The 23,782-nt window shown below is 30.1% G+C and overlaps 2 protein-coding genes across 3 annotated transcripts; one reads left to right on the forward strand and one right to left on the reverse strand.

The window, feature by feature from the left end:
- The first annotated feature begins 440 nt into the window (after positions 1 to 440).
- On the forward strand, positions 441 to 21,269 carry LOC113003992 (probable cytochrome P450 6a17). 2 transcript variants are annotated; one of them, XM_039454967.1, is made up of 8 exons: positions 441 to 1,216; positions 3,388 to 3,757; positions 3,949 to 4,286; positions 4,737 to 4,964; positions 5,253 to 5,504; positions 19,855 to 20,076; positions 20,365 to 20,616; positions 20,981 to 21,269. In XM_039454967.1, exons 1-8 carry the CDS (start codon positions 1,051 to 1,053, stop codon positions 21,145 to 21,147), a joined length of 1,995 nt encoding a protein of 664 aa, XP_039310901.1. In that variant the 5' UTR covers positions 441 to 1,050; the 3' UTR covers positions 21,148 to 21,269. The 2 variants fall into 2 exon arrangements, with proteins under 2 accessions (XP_039310901.1, XP_039310900.1); XM_039454966.1 differs by having other exon boundaries at positions 442 to 1,216; positions 4,734 to 4,964.
- LOC120358961 lies at positions 7,662 to 9,038 on the reverse strand. The gene is made up of 2 exons (XM_039454968.1): positions 8,112 to 9,038; positions 7,662 to 7,738 (listed from the first exon to the last, which is right to left on the reverse strand). The coding sequence occupies exon 1, from the start codon at positions 9,008 to 9,010 to the stop codon at positions 8,114 to 8,116; it is 897 nt and encodes a 298-aa protein (XP_039310902.1). The 5' UTR covers positions 9,011 to 9,038; the 3' UTR covers positions 7,662 to 7,738; positions 8,112 to 8,113.
- Positions 21,270 to 23,782: the final 2,513 nt, after the last annotated feature.

The following is a 23,782-nucleotide window of genomic DNA, read 5'->3' on the forward strand; positions in this document are numbered from 1 at the left end:
CGCTTGTTTATATATAAAATTAACCGAGTGTTAATAGAAACCAATTGTGTTTATAAAATACTTAAATTTGTTTTATAATAAAAATCGCCGTATTTGAAAGTCCTTAAATGTTTTTTGTTGCGAAGATATGATTTTTTGAAGGAAAAGTGGATTTTTGACCAATTTCTCATTTTTGCTTAATGGTTTTTCTTTTATAACTTGACAATAAATTATTTTTTGCCAATGCCGATTGTGCAGTCACACTCCTGAGATTTCGAACTTTTGTTTAAAAAAAAAATCGTAGAAGACTATTGATTTTAATCAAAGATATAGCTTCTCAAAGTTGAAAAAGTCTCCCAGATCCAAAAATGTGTTTCCGTATTTTACAGGATCGGTGTGTTTAAGGGTTAATGCTCTAAATATAATTAAAAATATTATTTTTGAAATATTTTAAATCCAAAATAAATTAAAGTATATTTAATTTTAAAATATATTTTAAATTAAAAACATTTTCGATATATTATTTACATAGTAATAATTCTATTTGTCGGTGATTCTATTTTACAGATGTAAGTATATGTAATTTTGAAAAATATGATAGATATTAATTTCTTTTTAATTTCAATCTACCTTGTGAAAGCCTGCAATGTAGCTTTTAAATAATGTAATTGAATTTAATATGTAACGTAATGTGTATAAATTCAGTGTATAAAGTTATGTAAGGGAGATAAATGTGAGCTATTTGTATTACAAATGTTGCACGCTTGGTATGTTTCTTTTATATAAAGCTTACTAGCAGTAACAGTTATAAAATATTTATTACTTAAGATGTAATTTATAAAAATTTGATGACATTGAATAATAAATCGAAGAAGAAGAGGAGTAGTAATCCACAAAAACAAATTTAAAAGATAGTTTTGTTTAAAAAATAAAATATATTGTTATGAAATAATGTATTTTTATGTTTCTATGGGTTATATTATAAGATAATATTACATTTTGTCCTTAATCATAAAATTTTACAAAAACAACGATTAATTGATATGTTTTAGATAAAGATATCCATCCAACATGTTAAGTAAATTGATTGGGACTTTAGTTACCGTTTTATATGTTTTGTACATTCTTTACAAGTATGTGCGCTTTAACTTATGGACAAAAGGGGAAACTTCTGATAAAAAACCCGTTGCACCTGTAAATGATTTAATATCTCTTTTGAAAGGAAATTTATCAATCGGTGAGTATCTTTATAATAATAAATGGTTGTACTTGCAATTTGTTTTACCCCTCTCTTTCTTCATCTTTCCTCCCCCGTTCTTTTTATCTCTGTCAATGTTCCTAGTTATCAATTATTACACAATAGAGATGCGACAAATATTCGATATTGTGTCTATTCAGCAATATTTTTACTATTCAATCAAGCACCAAATATTAAAGCTATTATTCGACCATAAACCAAATAATTTTAAAAGTAAAAAAATTGAAAGAAATTTAGAAAATAATAGACTTATTACCTCAACCATAACTTTATTTTATGCTAGAAATCTTTATGTATTTTTACATCTAATAAAATTAAATTATGTAAAGCACAGTTTGTTATATAATGTACGTATTTATTTAGTACAATTTTAAAACAATAGTATTAATTAAAAAAAAAATTAAACTTATTACATCAATCAAGTAAAATTGCAAATTGCAAGATTCTAACAAATTTTTTATACAGCGAAATAATTGCTATTTATTGAAATATATTTTTTCATCTAGAAATAAAAAAGTTAAAATTTCTTTAACAATTAATGTTTAAGAATAAAATTTTCTTTTTAAATAGAAACAATAGTATTCAAATTAAATATTAATTAATTTTTATTTTTGATTATAAAATTAATCATGTATTGTAATTAAAATTAAAAAGCAAATTATGATGTATAAAAAAACGAATTTCTCTGAATTGGAAGAGAGCAATGTACTTCTTTTTCTCTCATAGTTTTTAACCGTGCCGAATTCGTCGAAAATTCAGCTATTTGGTTCATGACTTTGCCAAATGTACGGTATTTGTTTAAGTGCTGTATACAGATATTCGTCGTATCTCTATTATCGTATCTCTAGTCAATGACATTAGACAATAACTACAATCTTTGATTGACCTCTTGTTATCTATATTAGTTTTATTTTTCTTATCTATGATTAGTTTTACGATAGAATAAAGTCACCACGCAGCTATTAAAATGTTTCTTACAAGTATATAAATTGAAGAATATATTTCAATTGTTTCAATTAATTTAGATTAACATTTTTTGAAAATTGATTGAAGTCTAGATAAAATCCATAAATTTTTTGTATAAAGATGTATAAAAATAACCAAGAATTGTGCATACATGAAATTTTTTACATTAATTACCTTTACATTTCATGGGTATACAAAATATACATCGATTTTTATCAGATCGATGATTTAATAGTTATCGCTACATTACTACATCTTTAATAGAGGAGAAAAGGATATTATTGCCACTGTCGACAATATGGCTATCCCTATTATCTCAGGTTATCAAGTGACGTATTCTAACAATTGCTTATGGAGTTCTTAGTAGCTCACCTGTTTTTAGTGATGCTAATATACATAATAACTGACAATTGTTATAAGGCATTTTTACTTTTGAGCACTTCTAAACTTTTTCAAGGTATACCTTTAAACTTTAATTACACATATTTCCTTGTTATTCTTAAACTCGAGCGTATTATTACAGGAACATATATACGCTCGAATAATTTTTTAAATAATTAACTGTTTATTTGGCTGTACATATTTTGAGTTATACAAAGTTAAAGCAATAACATGGAATTTTGTTAATATGATTTTTTTAAGCGAAATTTTTATATCGAAATATTTCTTTGATAAATCGATTGTCATTGTAAAAAGCACTATTCAGAAACATTAGAGACATCATTTTATGCTTATTGTTTAATGATAAACAGAGATAAAATGATATTTCGAATGAATTTTCTAATGGTATTTCTGAATGGTGTTTCTGAACGTAGGAAAATTCAAAATCAGGAAAATTTTAAACAATAGGAAATTAAAAATATATAATTTTGTAACAAGGTATTGTGTTTCCTTTAAACTAATTTTTTTAAATTGTTTTTATGGATAGCCATATTACAACCACGTTTTTTCTTTCACCGATTACGCAGTGCATTAGATTTTTATAAATCACGTTCTAAATAATAAATATTTTACTTTGAATCTAGAATCTGTCCAACAACACTCTGACGAATGTAATCGTTCAAGATATTCAATAGAAAATATTAATTATAAACAATCTTATTCAATAAAATGCAAATGAGTGCCATATTATCTTTTTCTCCTCTATTTAAAAAGACGCGCATTAATAAAAGATTTGTTAACAGGTGAAGTCTTCCAGAATGGATATTTAAAATATAAAGCTTGTAGAATTTTTGGGATGTGTGTATTTTTCAAACCTGTACTGATAATTACCGATCCAGAAATTGTTCAAACAGTGCTATCAAAAGAGTTCAAGTGTTTTCAAGATCGGGGAGTGTTCAGTGACGAAACAGTAGACCCCATGTCAACACATCTCTTTTCGATGAATGGCCAAAAATGGCATAATTTACGAAACAAATTAACCCCATATTTTAATTTAAACAAAATAAAACAATCATATGCGATTCTAGAGGAATGTAGTGAAGAACTTAAAACAAATTTAGAGGGCAAAGCTAAAACAAAAGCTTGTATAGATGTAAAAGATATGTTCGAAAGGTACTCTTTTTATTCTTAAGATTTTTTATTCTTAAATTATAAAATCATGTTCTTTTTATTTAATTTTAAGTGAACTTAACTTTAACCTATTTTTAGGTTAAACATAATTTTAAACATAATTTTAAACTACATAATTTTAAATTACATAATTTATATATGCGAATATTAATTAAAATAATGTGAAAAATTAGGTACACAATGGATTTTATAATGGCCACAGCATTCGGCATACAATCAAATTGTATAAAACAGCAAAATCATGAATTCACGTATTGGGGAAAACAAGTCTTCGGAGAGGCAAGCATTTGGAAACTTCTCTTCATGTTTTCACCAAATGTAATGAAATTTTTTTCCATTCCCTTTACGGACAAAGAGACAAGTAAATTTTTTATGGACTTATTTCAAGAAAATATGAATTATCGAAAAAATAATAATATTATCAGCGAGGATTTCATGAATGCGCTTATACAATTGATGGAGAAGGGATATATTAAATATGACAACAAAAAAGACGTTATCGGCGATTTATGTAAGTATTTCAATCATGTAATATTACTTTAAAATAAATCGCTTTTTTTGCTTTAAGAAAAAAACCCTCAAGTTTGTGTATTAAACACTCACGAAGAATATTAAAATTTGAAGAAAAAGCGCCCAAATTTGGGTGTGATTTCGGACACCATCAATTGATGGTTACACTCATTTGAGGGTAACGCACAAAAAGAAAAACCCTTACGATAAAATACACCCAATTATATAAATCTTGACGGATCAAAACGATAAATTGAATGTTAACCCTCAAGTGGAAATCGATTTGGAAATGAATACTCAATTTATGTATCATTTCGGACCGCGAATGCCTAGTTCTAATCTGAAAAATTATGAATATGTGTAATAATCGTGAAATTAACTTCTTTTAACGTGTCCATATAACATTAAAATAAAAAAATTGTTGAAAAACCGTTTTATGTGTCTACAGCAGACGTAAACAAACTAACCATAGCTGAAGCGGCTGCACAAGCTTTCGGTTTCTTTTTGGCTGGCTACGAAACATCAGCCACAACAGCTTCGTATTGTTTATACGAATTAGCTTGCAATCCTGATATACAGGATAAAGTTCGCACAGAAATTGATGAATTATTAGAAAAACATGGTGAGATATCGTACGAGGCTGCAAATGAAATGAAATATTTTCAAAACGTAATAAATGGTAATTATATTAATCTGAAAACAATTACTTGTTTATGTGAATTTTCATACAAAAAATATTATATCTGTGCATGTCTATGCATACACATTATTCGTGCTTTATATATTATACTCTTTCTACTATATTTATTATTTTGATTGTATCGAACAGGTATCTATGTGTTCGATACAATCAAAATAATAAATATATTAGAAAGAGTGTAACATATGCATAAAGCACATATAATGTATACTCGTATGCATACACATGCACACGTATGATACCTTTATATGTTTTTACTTATTGCAGAAACTTTAAGAAAATATCCCCCACTATCCATTTTATTTCGGAAGTGCACTAGAGATATAGATCTCTCAGATACAGATATCCACATTTCAAAAGAAACTATAGTCATTATACCGGTGCTTGGATTGCACCGCGATCCAACTATATATCCGGATCCGGATAAATTTGATCCGGAACGATTCACCGAAGCCAATAAAGCAACAAGGCACTCGTTTGCATATTTACCATTTGGTCAAGGACCACGGATGTGCATGGGTGAGAATAATCTTATTTAACTTGTACATATTTTCTATGAAAGCTTTCTTTAAGCATACAACTTAATTCTCACAGAAATTTTTTTTACAGACATACAAGGTGTTCATTAATGATTGTATAACCTTTTACCATAAAAGCGCGTCTTAACTATGACTTACCGACTGCACTCCATATAATTTATATGAAGTGAAGTCGTAAGTCACCTCTTATGGTAAAAGATGTATACAATCATTAATAAACATCCTGTATTTAATTAATAATCGTCTAAGGTATTTTGTACCTAAGACGTTTACACATGTACGCTAAGCATACGTATAAAATCTGGAATGTGTCTGTAAGTTATATCGTTATTTTCTGTTTTCAGGTATGAAATTAGCCTTCTTGCAAATAAAGATGGGACTTGCAAAACTGTTGTTGAAATATAAATTCAAACCACATCCAAAGACTTCAATCCCGTTAACGTTAGATAAAACGTCAGTTTTAATAGTTGCCCCAAAAGGTGGAATACATCTAACCATTGAGCAACGATAACGGTCTTTGTTCATTTTTCCTAAAAAGGTTCGAGATATTGTTATAAATAATATTTCAAAATCTTTCTTGTAATTAGTTTTAAGTATTATAATACTACTTTGTACCATATAATAAAATGTTTCGTTAATATGTAAATGCAATTTACTTCCAATTTATTTTAAACCTATTATATGTAAATAAATAATGACAAGATTTTAGATTACTAAATACCTTTAAACTGTTTGAACAGCCGACAGTTGAAGTTATTTTTTTTTTTTAATTTTGAAATATCATCTTTAAGATAGAAAAGTATTATTCTTTAAGTCATTTTTATATTCTTCTGAAGTAATGACGTATGCCGGTTTCGGTGGGCGGCCAAGTGCTCTAACTATGCAAATATTTTCTAGAAATGTTAAAGTATATCCATGAATTGTTGAAGAATTTGTTTATGCTTGTAAAAGTAACAAAATTAATTTTAACACAAATTCTCAGTCGTATGCAGAAGATAATGTGTTTATAAATATGAAGAAGGTAACACTTAAAAATAACATAATGGACAATTAATACACATAAACACACCGAGAAAAATATCTAAAGAACGAATTATAAAATTAGAATTATCCTTTCAAAAGTAACGTTCAAATATTTATAAAAATTTAAATTAGATAATTTTTTCAATATGTGAAGATATAAGGCTGCACTCTTCTTCAGAGCTTTCGGGCACCCGGTTTCACGTGCTACTCGCGGAAAGTCGTAATGCGACGTTGACTGCACGACAGGACTATCACTCGACTCTTGGTACCGTCTTCCGATTTATCGCTGTGGAAAGACTGCTAACGCCGGCACACATAAATAGGTGACCCGCGACGAATGTATCTTCCCGCGCTTGCAGACCGCTCGATCGGTCCGCTCATGCACACGGCAGATTAATGCTCTTGGGAGACGTTACAAGGTTACGTTGCATGTGACATATTTTATAAGCCATTGTGGACTAAATTGGCACTCGAGGACAGTGTTGTCAGATAGCTTATGCTGAATGTCCCCAAATTTTTCATGACTTTTCCCCAAATTTCTTCAAACAAAAGTTTCCTGGCGGAGCGGGGCGGAGGAAGAGAAGGAATGTTTAATTTTAATAGTGCTTTTCAGTGCAGTACATTTTTAAAGAAAAACATACATAGCACGTATATGCAGAACCAACACCAAGAAGAAATATTAATAATTAAGAGTAATAATTAAAAACTTACCAGAAAATTCTGGAAGTAATTCCCAAGATGTTTTATATGTTCTTTTTATCTTAGACATATTGTTATTAATTTATATAAGTTAACTTTAAAGAGGCATATACACCCAGAAAGCCAAAAAAATGGCAATTTTCTAAATTTTTTTTTTTTTTTTTTTTTTTGGAACTGTTGGAGTTACCAAATTGGGTTTTTTTTTTAGTTAAAAATATATATTTTAAAGCAACTTCATGATTTTTTTTATTAAGGGGTTACACTACCCAAGCGCGTCGAAAAAAATAAGCTTTTTCGTGAATTTTTTTCTTGAATTCTAGGTGGTGGATCAAAACAAAAATTTAGGGCTTTATTACACATATATTAAAGTTCTCAAAAATATTTTTTATTTATATATGTATAACAAAATGGCGTCGTGGCAGTATAAAAAACAAAAAAAATTCTTTTTGTAGGAGAAAAACGGTGTGCACCGTTGCAGTCCTGGTGTGCCATCTGGAACAAAAAAAAAAATTTTTTTTTAATTTACAATAGTTTTTCCATAGAAGTACCGAGGATTTTTAATTTTGTTTAAAAATTCACAAATTTGTATGAGTTGAAATTTTTTTTTCATTTTTTAGCAAAAAAATCGACCTTAAATTGTTAACTGCAAACGTAATAATTTATCAATCATAAAAATCGTGTGTACTTCCACGGAAAATCTATTTAAGAAGTTGCAGTTAAAATTTCGAGTCAATCGGACAAAAATTGAGCGAGATACGGTGTACACCGATTCGTAAAACATAGTTTCGAGAAAAACGCGTTTAAAGTTTGAAATCGTATTTGTGATATGAAATTTTCATAATATGGGCTTGCTGATTTTTTTCACCTTTACTCTGCTATCCCAGCTCCATATAGCTGTCCTTCTACATTCGAATTTAGCTCGTCAGTCTCCTTCCTGAGTGCCGTAAGATCCTTCCGAGTGCTTTTTCGGTTGATCGACGATGAGCGGTTGGCGGCTCGAACACGATGTTGATCGATTTCCATTGCGTAATTATGCAACTCGGGACTAATCTTCAATTCGAGGGTTGATACTACATCTAACAGTGATGAAAAGCCGCCATTATATGTTATGACGGCTACGTTGGTTGCAATATCAACTACTGCTTTGCCGCTAGATATCGCTTTCGGTGCAATCGACCAAACGACAGAGTTCAAACTTTCATTTGCATTTTGCGTATATCCTCCTAGGCAACGGGAGAGGAGTTCTTCTCTTGTTAAATCTTCGTAGATTTTTTGTACAGCATTGAAAACCAAGAGGGGCATAGCTGGTTTGTGAGTGTACATCTCGAGAGTTTGCGAGGCTTTCGCTCTTTGCCAAGAGCACCAAGAATCGGCTCCTGCGAGGCATCTATCGTGCTGAGGTTTTTCGTCTGTTGAAATTTTGTGATATAATGTAGCGTATATTTCCTTGCGCATATTCTCTACTGAATCAGTATTTCGACGTATAGCCAGTCCGTAGTACACACTCAATTCGTCTATCAATTTTCCAATTAATTTCCCTCGGCCCTCAAGATTTTTCACTTCTTTTTTCAAATTGCGTAGTCTTGTTCCAAGCCTTTTTTGTACATGACCTATACATTCCTTTTTTATGACGGGAAAATCGCCATACGGCTTAGCATCTTGAATACTCTTATGCGTTTTGCCATCTCCGATGTAGTACGCATACCGAACATTGTACAAAGACTCGGAACGAGAGAATATTTCCACCATAGCGTCGGGCTCCATTTTCCCTGCACTCCTATTGTGATTTGCATTACAGTACTCTTCGTGTAAAGCGTGCCATTCTTCATACTCGGTAGTGTCTTTCTTTTTTCCCCAGTGCTCACACTCCTTGCAATATTTTGACTTCACGCAAATATCAATAACTTTTCCGGAGTACCATCCGATTAAACTTGCGAATCCGTACAGTGAACTGAAGCCACGTTTTCTCCAGGAGCCGTCCCCTGACACTGTCAAACCCTCAAGCTGTACTTTTTCTGTACAAATCTGTTTTTCCTCCTCAGCAGCTTTTTATAGACATTTAGATTTGACAGCGTCCGTAGCAGTTACAATGCTCTTTACAATTGCATCGTACGATTTTTGAAACACTGGTTTCGGGAAACACATAAACGCACAAAATTTAGTTATTCCTTGCCTTCCGATACCAATTATTCTCATAGCAAAAGTAACACGTCTATTAATATCGTAAGCATGACCATTAATTAATGGACTGCTGTCAATTGAAGTACTTCCGCATTTTTGACACAACACAACGAGCTTGAATCCAAGACCACGCACGCATGATTCCGAAAAAGTAACACTGCCTCCGCACTGACACTTTAAAATTTGTGACAGCATCCCAAAAACAGTAACAAAGTTCAATATCCGGTATCCGAACGTTGCGTCAATTTCGAATTCATGTTCATGGGTTGTTTTTAATTTTTTTGCAAGTCTCGAAACTCCCTCGGTGTCGCTCTCGAAGCTGTGGCGGTTGGGCGGTTTTCTGTTAGAAATTCTGCTCCGACTGGCCCGAGATGGTCTTGTTCTATTTCCTTTCTTTGTGTTATATACTTTTTCACTCATTTTGTTAAATAAAGCACTGAAAAACAACGCACAAACTAAATAAAATGAGCGCGTACGTCGGACTAGCAAGCGATGCTCGTTGCAACGTGTTTACTCCAGTTCTAACGGTTTTTCTGGCGTCCTACGACATCTCCGAGATTTATTACACCATCTATATATATTTTGAAGAACTATAATTCACTTATACCTGCTAAAACTACCGACAGAGCTGTAATACCCTTATAATCCTGTGCGCGGTCGAGCGGCCTTTTCAAACGTTTCGGAACGCTCAGAGGCGCTTCCGAAAAAAATCTGAAAAAATTATTTATAACAGCCTTTCCACCAAAATTCTTTTTGAATGTCATTTTTAAATAGTTTATACATCATTTAAGCAAATAAACAAATTTTGAAAAAAAAAAATTTTCTGGGTAGTGTAACCCCTTAAGAAATTGCGTAAAATGATAGAGATATGGTGTCGTGAAAAGGCAGCTCTGAAAAAATCGCCTTAAACGGTACCAGGTGTACCTTCGCCAAAAATCAACTGAAACAAAAACTGTTTATGGAATCTTAAAATATATAATAATATCTTTGGCCTATTGGGGCCGATTTCAAAAATATCAATTTTTGACAAACTGGCGGGCGTTTAAACTTAAAGTTGCGATTTTCAAGACAAAATTCGTTCGTTTTCTTGCTCCCCCCTAAAAACTAAGAGGTTTAAAAAAAACCCCCTGATACGCGATAGACAATCATGTGTAGAATAACCAGTATAAATTTCAAGCAAATCGGTTCAGTGGTCGTTAAGATATTTTTGGTACCAGTTTAAAAAATGTTTTGAGAAAAACGCGTTTGCATATTCAACATATGTTTTTGTTAAGAAAACATGAAATTTTTTTAAACTACACAGAGTCGTCAATTCCAGGGCCATAATACAAGTCCTCTGCAGTAGATGCGATGCACATAACGTCTAAATTTTGTTGTCAGCGACGTATTCGCGCTTCTTTCGTCTGTTCCTGTGCGCGTACTTCGGCTTGCGCTATGCGGCGATTATCTTCGCGCGTAGCATATTGGTGTGCATTCGGTCTGAGAGAAATGCCCATAATGCTCATTATTAGTAATATTGAAGTTATACCATCGTTGAATATGCAAGCAGCTGTGTCTGCAGTAATTCTCCTGTAATAGCACCGCTGTGCATTGTTTTTGAGACTATTTTCCAAATTATAATGTTAAAACTTTTATTGCTATTCTGAGTATAGCCACCAACACAGCACTTCAATAATGCGTCTCTACTGAGGTATTAGACACGAAACCGAAGGGACGGGTCGTGGTCCAATCACGATATATCAGCGGCGCGCGCGCGCGGTACGGCGAGCCAATGTACTATCAGGGCTATAACTTCATCATTTTTCGGAATTTTGATTTGAAATTTTTCCCAACATTCCCGAATTATTAAACATTATAAATATGTAATGATCAAAAAATCAATTTTTTTTACCTTCCTGGGTGTATATGCCCCCTTAAAGAGATTCTAAAGTGAAACAAATTACCAACATTTTGTCATTTAAAAATGTTTTTATCTAGTAAGTTAATATATTAACATTAAGTTAATATATTAATATTAACTATAATAAGTAATTAAAATATATTAATTAAAATAAATTATTTTCTTAGTGATTTACGGTTTCATGAAAACAGCTTTCAATGCTCTATCAAATAAATGCAGAACTTATGATGGGTCAATCACTGACGAAATTTATAAATTAGAAGTACAAATTACAAATTATGATCCAGCAGATAATATTAATTTTGAAAAAAGATTAAAAAATGAAACTAAAACGGTTATACTGTGCTGTAACCATGCGTGCTCTCTCCTTTCGCACATGTGTACAAAACGTACAGTGCTGTAAGAGAGGATCAAATGAGATTAAGTAATATGCTAAAAAGTATATTACAGATTATAGATTGTTATGAAAAACAAAAATTATTTTTCATGGATAGAGAGAAAAAGTTATTTTTCGCTTGTAGTCAACTGACTAGTACCTCGCTTTTTAAAAGCATAACAAATAATATATAATATTAAGCGTAAATTGTAAGGAGACGTTTTATCTCTTTACACTAGCTTATCGTGTTTCTGTGTAGTGTTATGTGGCGCCACGTAAAACGATAATATCGTTGATTAATCAATCGCACATGAAATACCGTTAACGATTCATTTAATTACTCAATTAGTTTAATCGCGCTTTATGCAATTTAATGTTAATATCGCGTGGCACAAAACGGCGTGCGTTCCACAATGTCGATAATAATGTTTACGTATAGTGTACACAGAGTTAAATAACAAATGCTCGATGTGATAATTAAGAGGCTTTAATTAATCTAAGAATGTTAATTCAAATTAACGACTAGTAAGAGGATCGATGGGGTCAAAACGTTGTATGTTGCTTTTCAATTTCCTTTTTCGTATGTGACGCATACGAGCTGTTAAAAAACAATCTGCGAGAGAGAATGGTACTTAGAGAGTATTTTAAAGCGCGTGTACTCGTATATACGCTCACCTGTTGACAATCGATACTGAAATGTCTTTTCATTTATATTGAACGTGACAATTTGAAAACCTTTTAAGTCTAAGCATTGAGTGTCCGCAGATTAATTTCTTTATAGATTCTTTGATAAATCTGAAAAAAAAAGATCTTTCCTCTCAGATTTTGTTGAAAAAAAAAAAATCATTTTGTAGATTTTGATTTTTAAGATTAGGTATTTTAATAATTACCTTTCACATATGATCTTTATTAATGAGAAATTCATTTAAAATTAGTTTAATCTGTTATCGAAATTTGATACAATAAAGATAAACCACCTTCTATAGTTATATATTAATTCGTAAAATGATATAATTAATCGCACTTAAATGTTTATGGAATTCTAATAAACTCAGAATTAATGTATACATTATGATACGTACCTTAAGATAAAATATATTCATAAGAAGAAAAAAATATAAATCTAAAGTAGAAATATTTGCAATTAATGAGACGTTATTTTATTTAATTCTTAATATGTTCCTTTCATATGTCATTACATGTATGTTATTCACATAATTGTGTATACATATATACCGAACATCTCAGCGAAGGTGTAATATTGTACTCGCCTCTGTAATAAAATTGATATATATTTATTTACAACTAAATTATTAAAATTACAAGTATTTTTAATTCGTAACATGTGTGTGGTTACAAAATTGAATTTATAATGTTTTTATTAAGTAAATTCGTACATTTCGCATATAATACCTTATCAAAGGTAGAAATATAAGACGTTAATGACGTAGACTGCATGTAATAATACGATCAAAGAATAACATGTAATATTTATTTATCCTAAATTGATATTTACTGTAATAAATATCACAAAATTGTATTTGTGTAATAATATTACAATTAAATCTCAATTAAGGTGAATAAATATTATATGTTCTTCGCTCGCATCGTATTATTTATACTGGCCGCGTCACTAATGCCTAAATTGACGTTACAAATAAAACGTTACAAAACGTCGTAAATTAACTATAAATTAAACGGATCATTTCTGGTTCCCGTGACCTTACAGAAATGTTTCTGGAATTACATCTATGCATACAACGTTTCGCTAACGTTGTATGCAAGTTTTGCAAACACCGCAAGAATGTTGGAAATGGTATGACGTCGTATATATGTATATATATAATGTATAATTGAATCGGGACATTTCTGGTTGTTTACCGAACATTTATGCGACAAAACGTCGTATAATGCAACGTAACATAAATCGAATGATTTTGATTAGCAGGGGATAACTTTCAAGCATCACATGTCTTATTTTCGTTTGCAATTGATACGATATATCAGGTACATACATATGAATCGATATATCAGGTACATACATGTGATTCAGCGTACACGTCTCAAAGGAATAAATCGATAAAACGGTGTCACAGATTTATTAATTTGTTACGCTAGAAGATCAAAAATAATTTTACGAGCTGTTGCGTAAGCAGCTTGCACCTGTTATTAACGCGTCGGATGTTATTATCATCTAACCGACAAACAAGATATTTATTAATTGCATACACTGTTTATCATATCAAGAGATACTTTTGAATGAAGTATCTCTTGATATGATAACGAACGAAATCAGAAAAATAATAAAAAACTCAATTTAACGTTTTTTCCTTGTATTCAGCATATAAATAGTGAAGCCGAAAACGCAGTCTCAATGAAGCCGCACGTTGCACGGTGTGATCGCGGGCGTTATTATTACGCGTTATTATTTTGGAGTGACACTGGTCCACAACGTTTAGAGGCACGGGCGCAATTTTGTATATTGTGAATTTAAAGTAAGTACTTTAAATTTAACCCTTAAACACGTAAGTGGGTCTGAGAGACCCCATATGAAGTTTTGAACGCTTGCTATGTGAAGACGGAATGAGATAGGAGGTTCGGACCAAGACGTAAAAAAAGTTTGAAATCTCTTCTTTCGATTGATATGGTTGATCAACTTTTTTGGTCAACTAGAATTCGAACGGCACGGCAGCAAAGTTTTGTTAGGGTCAATGCGACCCATATAGTGTGTAAGTGAAACTTTTTTTGTGAGTATTTTACATAAAAAAACTGGACAAAATACGTTCGAACAGGTCGGTTTGCGAATGTTACTCGCATATACATTGTTTAAAGTTGGAATACTATAAAATGCTATAGAAAAAGGAGTTTTTCCGAAATATATCACGAAACACATCAAATTTCAATTTTAGACACGATTTAATCAAAAATACCTCATATTTGCCTTGTTACATAAGTATATTTTTTAATAGAAATGACAATGATATAATTTTTTTTTTAAGTACGAATCTTTAGTTTTAAAACGCCGTATTGTAAAGTTTTTCAAAGTTTTTTGTTGCAAAGATATGATTTTTTTTTTTAAATAGATTTTTAGATGCCCAAAGTACCTCATATTCTCCATGTTACATAATTATACTTTTTAAAAAGAATGACTTTGCCAAATTTTATTTTGAAAGTGTGACTCTTTAGCTTTAAAACGCCGTATTTGAAAGTCCTTAAATGTTTTTTGTTGCGAAGATATGATTTTTTGAAGGAAAAGTGGATTTTTGACCAATTCCTCATTTTTGCTTAATGGTTTTTCTTTTATAACTTCACAATGAATTATTTTTCGCCAATGCCGATGGTGCAGTAACACTCCTGAGATTTCGAACTTTTGTTTAAAAAAAAAATCGTAGAAGACTATTGATTTTAATCAAAGATATAGCTTCTCAAAATTGAAAAAGTCTCCCAGATCCAAAAATGTGTTTCCGTATTTTACAGGATCGGTGTGTTTAAGGGTTAATGCTCTAAATATAATTAAAAATATTATTTTTGAAATATTTTAAATCCAAAATAAATTAAAGTATATTTAATTTTAAAATATATTTTAAATTAAAAACATTTTCGATATATTATTTACATAGTAATAATTCTATTTGTCGGTGATTCTATTTTACAGATGTATATGTAATTTTGAAAAATATGATAGATATTAATTTCTTTTTAATTTCAATCTACCTTGTGAAAGCCTGCAATGTAGCTTTTAAATAATGTAATTGAATTTAATATGTAACGTATGTGTATAAATTCAGTGTATAAAGTTATGTAAGGGAGATAAATGTGAGCTATTTGTATTACAAATGTTGCACGCTTGGTATGTTTCTTTTATATAAAGCTTACTAGCAGTAACAGTTATAAAATATTTATTACTTAAGATGTAATTTATAAAAATTTGATGACATTGAATAATAAATCGAAGAAGAAGAGGAGTAGTAATCCACAAAAACAAATTTAAAAGATAGCTTTGTTTAAAAAATAAAATATATTGTTATGAAATAATGTATTTTTATGTTTCTATGGGTTATATTATAAGATAATATTACATTTTGTCCTTAATCATAAAATTTTACAAAAACAACGATTAATTGATATGTTTTAGATAAAGATATCCATCCAACATGTTAAGTAAATTGATTGGGACTTTAGTTACCGTTTTATATGTTTTGTACATTCTTTACAAGTATGTGCGCTTTAACTTATGGACAAAAGGGGAAACTTCTGATAAAAAACCCGTTGCACCTGTAAATGATTTAATATCTCTTTTGAAAGGAAATTTATCAATCGGTGAGTATCTTTATAATAATAAATGGTTGTACTTGCAATTTGTTTTACCCCTCTCTTTCTTCATCTTTCCTCCCCCGTTCTTTTTATCTCTCTCAATGTTCCTAGTTATCAATTATTACACAATAGAGATGCGACAAATATTCGATATGGTGTCTATTCAGCAATATTTTTACTATTCAATCAAGCACCAAATATTAAAGCTATTATTCGACCATAAACCAAATAATTTTAAAAGTAAAAAAATTGAAAGAAATTTAGAAAATAATAGACTTATTACCTCAACCATAACTTTATTTTATGCTAGAAATCTTTATGTATTTTTACATCTAATAAAATTAAATTATGTAAAGCACAGTTTGTTATATAATGTACGTATTTATTTAGTACAATTTAAAAACAATAGTATTAATTAAAAAAAAAATTAAACTTATTACATCAATCAAGTAAAATTGCAAATTGCAAGATTCTAACAAATTTTTTATACAGCGAAATAATTGCTATTTATTGAAATATATTTTTTCATCTAGAAATAAAAAAGTTAAAATTTCTTTAACAATTAATGTTTAAGAATAAAATTTTCTTTTTAAATAGAAACAATAGTCATTCAAATTAAATATTAATTAATTTTTATTTTTGATTATAAAATTAATCATGTATTGTAATTAAAATTAAAAAGCAATGTATAATTATGATGTATAAAAAAACGAATTTCTCTGAATTGGAAGAGAGCAATGTACTTCTTTTTCTCTCATAGTTTTTAACCGTGCCGAATTCGTCGAAAATTCAGCTATTTGGTTCATGACTTTGCCAAATGTACGGTATTTGTTTAAGTGCTGTATATAGATATTCGTCGTATCTCTATTATCGTATCTCTAGTCAATGACATTAGATAATAACTACAATCTTTGATTGACCTCTTGTTATCTATATTAGTTTTATTTTTCTTATCTATGATTAGTTTTACGATAGAATAAAGTCACCACGCAGCTATTAAAATGTTTCTTATAAGTATATAAATTGAAGAATATATTTCAATTGTTTCAATTAATTTAGATTAACATTTTTTGAAAATTGATTGAAGTCTAGATAAAATCCATAAATTTTTTGTATAAAGATGTATAAAAATAACCAAGAATTATGCATACATGAAATTTTTTACATTAATTACCTTTACATTTCATGGGTATACAAAATATACATCGATTTTTATCAGATCGATGATTTAATAGTTATCGCTACATTATTACATCTTTAATAGAGGAGAAAAGGATATTATGGCCACAATATGGCTATCCCTATTATCTCAGATTATCAAGTGACGTATTCTAACAATTGCTTATGGAGTTGTTCGTTTAGTAGCTCACCTTTTTTTAGTGATGCTAATATGCCAATACATAATAACTGACAATTGTTATAAGGCATTTTTACATTTGAGTACTTCTAAACTTTTTCAAGGTATACTTTTAAACTTTAATTACACATATTTCTTCGTTATTTTTAAACTCGAGGGTATTATTACACGAACGTATATACGCTCGAATATTTTTTTAAATATGTAACTGTTTATTTGGCTGTACATATTTTGAGTTATACAAAGTTAAAGCAATAACATGGAATTTTGTTAATATGATTTTTTTAAGCAAAATTTTTATATCGAAATATTTCTTTGATAAATCGATTGTCATTGTAAAAAGCACTATTCAGAAACATTAGAGACTTCATTTTATGCTTATTGTTTAATGATAAACAGAGATAAAATGATATTTCGAATGAATTTTCTAATGGTATTTCTGAAATTTCTGAACGTAGAAAAATTCAAAATCAGGAAAATTCTAAACAATAGAAAATTAAAAATATATAATTTTGTAACAAGATATTGTGTTTCTTATAAACTAAACTAATTTTTTTAAATTATTTTTATAATTAACCGTATTACAACCACGTTTTTTCTTTCATCGATTATACAGTGCATTAGATTTTGATGAATCACGTTCTAAATAATAAATATTTCACTTTGAGTCTAGAATATGTCAAACAACACTCTGACGAACGTTCAAGTTTCAATAGAAAATATTAATTATAAACAATGTGATTCAATAAAATGTAAATGGGTGTGCCATATTACCTTAAATTTTTCTCCTCTATTTAAAAAGATGCGCATTAATAAAAGATTTGTTAACAGGTGACGTCTTCCAGAATGCACATTTAAAATATACAGCTTGTGGAATTTTTGGAATATACGCCTTTTTTAAACCAACTATGATCATCACTGAGCCACATATTATTCAAACAGTGTTAACAACAGAGTTTAAGTGTTTTCAAGATCGCGGAGAATTCTGCGATGAAAAAGTCGATTCTTTGTCGACGCACTTATTTTCAATGAGTGGCCAAAAATGGCGTAATTTACAAAACAAATTAACCCCATATTTTAATTGTATATTCTTAAAATCCTGATAATATTATTATTTTGTCGGTAATTCACATTTTCTTGAAATAATTCCATAAAAAATTTACTCGTCTTTTTGTCCGTAAAGGGTATGGAAAAAAATTTCATTACATTAGGTGAAAACATGAAGAGAACTTTCCAAATGCTTGCCTCTCCGAAGACTTGTTTTCCCCAATTCTTAAATTCATGATTTTGCTGTTTTATACAATTTGATTGTATGCCGAATGCTGTGGCCATTATATAATATCGATTTATATAATGTTTTGTTTGAGCTTTGCCCTCTAAATTTTTTTTAAGTTCTTCGCTGCATTCCTTTATAATCATAAAAGATTGTTTTATTTTTCCTAAATTAAAATATGGGGTTAATTTGTTTCGAAAATTACGCCATCTTTTATATCGATATAAAAGATATGTTTGAAAGGTACTTTTTTTTATTCTTAAGATTATTTATTCTTAAATAATAAAATCATCTTTTTTTTATTTAATTTTAAGTGAATTTAACTTTAACCTATTTTTAGGTTGAACTTATCTTAAACTACATAATTTTAAACTACATAATTTATATACGAACGTTAATTAAAATAATGTGAAAAATTAGGTACACAATGGATTTTATAATGGCCACAGCATTCGGCATACAATCAAATTCTATAAAACAGCCAAATCATGAATTTAAGTATTGGGGAAAACAAGTCTTCGGAGAGGCAAGCATTTGGAAAGTTCTCTTCATGTTTTCACCTAATGTAATGAAATTTTCTTCCATACCCTTTACGGACAAAAAGACGAGTAAATTTTTTATGGAATTATTTCAAGAAAATGTGAATTACCGACAAAATAATAATATTATCAAGATTTTATGAATGTTCTTATACAATTGATGGAGAAGGGATATGTTAACAACAAAAAAGACGTTATCTGCGATTTATGTAAGTATTTCAATCATGTAATGTTACTTTAAAATGAATCGCTTTTTTGCCTTAAGAAAAAAACTCTCAAGTTTGTGTATTAAACACTCACAAAGAATTTTGAGTGTTAAACTCTTAAAAAAAACGCCCAAATTTGGGTGTGATTTTGGACACCATCAATTGATGGTTACATTCAACATTGAGGGTTAATGCACAAAAAAAATACCATTACGACAAAATACACTCAATTATATAGGTCTTGACGAATCAAAACGATAAATTGAATGTTAACCCTCAAGTGGAAATCTATTTGGAAATGAATATTCAATTTATGTGTCATTTCGGACCGCGAATGCCCGCGAATGTTCTAATCTGAAAAATTGAGAATATGTGTAATAATCGTGTAATTAACTGCTTTTAACGTGTTCATGTAACATTAAAATAAAAAAATTATTGAAAAACCGTTTTATTTGTCTACAGCAGACGTAAATAAGCTAACCACAACTGAAGCGGCTGCACAAGCTTTCGATTTCTTTTTGGCTGGCTACAAAACATCAGCCACAACAGCTTCGTATTGTTTATACGAATTAGCTTGCAATCCTGATAAAGTTCGCACAGAAATTAATGAATTATTAAAAAAACATGGTGAGATATCGTACGAGGCTGCAAATGAAATGAAATATTTTCAAAACGTAATAAATGGTAATTATATTAATCTGAAAACAATTACTTGTTTATGTGAATTTTCATACAAAAAATATTATATCTGTGCATGTCTATGCATACACATTATTCGTGCTTTATATATTATACTCTTTCTACTATATTTATTATTTTGATTGTATCGAACAGGTATCTATGTGTTCGATACAATCAAAATAATAAATATATTAGAAAGAGTGTAACATATGCATAAAGCACATATAATGTATACTCGTATGCATACACATGCACACGTATGATACCTTTATATGTTTTTACTTATTGCAGAAACTTTAAGAAAATATCCCCCACTATCCATTTTATTTCGGAAGTGCACTAGAGATATAGATCTCTCAGATACAGATATCCACATTTCAAAAGAAACTATAGTCATTATACCGGTGCTTGGATTGCACCGCGATCCAACTATATATCCGGATCCGGATAAATTTGATCCGGAACGATTCACCAAAGCCAATAAAGCAACAAGGCACTCGTTTGCATATTTACCATTTGGTCAAGGACCACGGATGTGCATGGGTGAGAATAATCTTATTTAACTTGTACATATTTTCTATGAAAGCTTTCTTTAAGCATACAACTTAATTCTCACAGAAATTTTTTTTACAGACATACAAGGTGTTCATTAATGATTGTATAACCTTTTACCATAAAAGCGCGTCTTAACTATGACTTACCGACTGCACTCCATATAATTTATATGAAGTGAAGTCGTAAGTCACCTCTTATGGTAAAAGATGTATACAATCATTAATAAACATCCTGTATTTAATTAATAATCGTCTAAGGTATTTTGTATCTAAGACGTTTACACATGTACGCTAAGCATACGTATAAAATCTGGAATGTGTCTGTAAGTTATATCGTTATTTTCTGTTTTCAGGTATGAAATTAGCCTTCTTGCAAATAAAGATGGGACTTGCAAAACTGTTGTTGAAATATAAATTCAAACCACATCCAAAGACTTCAATCCCGTTAACGTTAGATAAAACGTCAGTTTTAATAATTGTCCCAAAAGGTGGAATACATCTAACCATTGAGCAACGATAACGGTCTTTGTTCATTTTTCCTAAAAAGGTTCGAGATATTGTTATAAATAATATTTCAAAATCTTTCTTGTAATTAGTTTTAAGTATTATAATACTACTTTGTACCATATAATAAAATGTTTCGTTAATATGTAAATGCAATTTACTTCCAATTTATTTTAAACCTATTATATGTAAATAAATAATGACAAGATTTTAGATTACTAAATACCTTTAAACTGTTTGAACAGCCGACAGTTGAAGTTTTTTTTTTTTAATTTTGAAATATCATCTTTAAGATAGAAAAGTATTATTCTTTAAGTCATTTTTATATTCTTCTGAAGTAATGGCCTGAAGTATGCCGGTTTCAGTAGGCGGCCAAGTGCTCTAACTATGCAAATATTTTCTAGAAATGTTAAAGTATATCCATGAATTGTTGAAGAATTTGTTTATGCTTGTAAAAGTAACAAAATTAATTTTAACACAAATTCTCAGTCGTATGCAGAAGATAATGTGTTTATAAATATGAAGAAGATAACACCTAAAAATAACATAATGGACAATTAATACACATACACACACCGCGAAAAATATCCAGAGAACGAATTATAAAATTAGAAATATCCTTTCAAAAGTAACGTACAAATATTTATAAAAATTTAAATTAGATAATTTTTTTAATATGTAAAAAGTATATTCTCTTTATAACAGGCGCATTTTAAAGATTTCATACATTTTTTGAACAAACGCATATCATTTTTATTAGATTACACAATTTCAAGATATTTATTTTAAGTAAATACCACTTAGGTTTAAATAAGAGATTTTGTAGAAAATATTAATACATATCATTTGGATTAAACAAATAAAGACTTTTAGGCGCGCGCGCACAAAAACAGGCGCCTTTTTTTTACCTTTTTTTTGATAAGGTAATTTTGTACTAACTCTTATACATTGAAATATAATTGTGTGACAAATTTTTTTTATTTCGTATAAAGTGTTGCACATTTATATAAATACATAACAAAAGAAAAAATTATAAAGTAAAATTATAATAATATATTTATCAAAAGTGTAGACCATATACATATATATATATATATATATATATATATATATAAATGATAAAGTAATGTATGTCGCACACGAGTAGGAAACGAGGCACAAAATAATTTGAATGTCTAATTATTGTTATTATCAGACGCTACAGTTAGTTATACGTTTCGGTGGACAGTAGGACCTGCGACGGACGGTTGACCGAAATTACTGGCCATACGGTAAGCTCCAGCCGGGAGAGACAAAACCACCCCGGGATTACGGCGCGTCGTTATTATTATATTACCGGGTAGCCAGGGGTAGCTTGACGATGGTCCCCCGCGCGCGTTATTTCGATAAAACGGTCTACTAAGGACACGAGGCGCCAGGACCGGCTACAGCACCGTAGTTCCATAGTTGCGTCTTTGAATTTACGAAGCTATAATTCAAACAAGCCGCCCTCCCACTCGGCCAGCGGAGGGAAACACCGCCCGCTACCCACGGGATGAGCCCTGCTCGCTCCTACCTCTCAGTGCCCTTCAGGCCGGGAGATCGCCGGGAAAGGTTTCCGCTGGATGTAGTCGCCGGGACAAAGAACCCAACCGCGCTATGCTTTATCCCCCGTCTTCGTCGCCGCACGATAGATATATGTCGATCTTGGCGCCATGTATGATATCGATTTGCAGTTATCACGTTCCTGGTGGCTCTTTGTATCAAAACAAAGGAAATACGACTGTTTTTCCAATTTTGATAACCGACGTGCCGCTCGATTTAATTGTATAATTTTTAACGCATTATTTCTGTTCATAGACCTTTAACACAATTTTAATTAAATTTACAAAGAAATATTTTCTATTTTACATTTATCAATTTAAACGAAATATTATTTTGCACACATGTTCGAATAACTAAAAGATGCAGGAAATATGATTATCTTCGTTAGTCTCTTTTTTTAACTTAATTATCAACATTTTGTGTCCGTTTCTTTGAATGTTTCATATAATTTATGACTGAAATGTACATGTGATTCGATAAAATTAAAATTTATGAAACTCTACATAAATTTTAATTACATAAAATAGCAGTGATGTTCAAAAGAAGCATTTTAAAGCTCGAGTTCTCAGCTTTGAAATCCTTTTTAAACTTTTCTCTCTGGAATTTTTTGCTTTAAATAGCTCTGTGTAAAAGTGACGACTTAAATTATAAAATGAATTAAACTGTGCCATTTCTTCATAATATATTTTCATTTATTGTTAATCAAACATTCATTGCTATTATTGCTAATGCCTTTATGTTTCTGAAAAGAATTGAAAGCGCAACTGGTCATACCAAATCACGGTCCCTTAGAAAAAAAAATCCTTGTTTAATTTCTGAAGAACGTATTTTATCGAAAAGACTTTAATGTCTCAAAGAGTTTCAAGGAAAAAGATTGAACCCTGTGCATAATTTCAAGGTTGAAGCTTCTTTATCAATTTTTCACGGTCGACTCTCAAACCCCATTTGGAGCAATGGCGTCGCCGAGAAAAGAACTTTACGGAGTTTAAAAGCTAAGAGTTCAGGTTTTATAAGATGCTCCTTTGAACATCATTCTATAATCGTCCTTTTCTGCATAAATATGTATT

Source organism: Solenopsis invicta, chromosome 11 (genome assembly GCF_016802725.1).
Source record: "Solenopsis invicta isolate M01_SB chromosome 11, UNIL_Sinv_3.0, whole genome shotgun sequence".
Classification (NCBI taxonomy): Eukaryota; Metazoa; Arthropoda; class Insecta; order Hymenoptera; family Formicidae; genus Solenopsis; species Solenopsis invicta.

Coding starts and splice junctions, on each gene's coding strand:
- LOC120358961 (XM_039454968.1), bottom strand. CDS start 9,010: ATGGAGCCCGACGCTATGGTGGAAATATTCTCTCGTTCCGAGTCTTTG.
- LOC113003992 (XM_039454966.1), top strand. CDS start 1,051: ATGTTAAGTAAATTGATTGGGACTTTAGTTACCGTTTTATATGTTTTG. Junction 20,077..20,364: donor TTTTCAAAACGTAATAAATG/GTAATTATATTA, acceptor TACTTATTGCAG/AAACTTTAAGAAAATATCCC. Junction 20,617..20,980: donor AGGACCACGGATGTGCATGG/GTGAGAATAATC, acceptor TTCTGTTTTCAG/GTATGAAATTAGCCTTCTTG.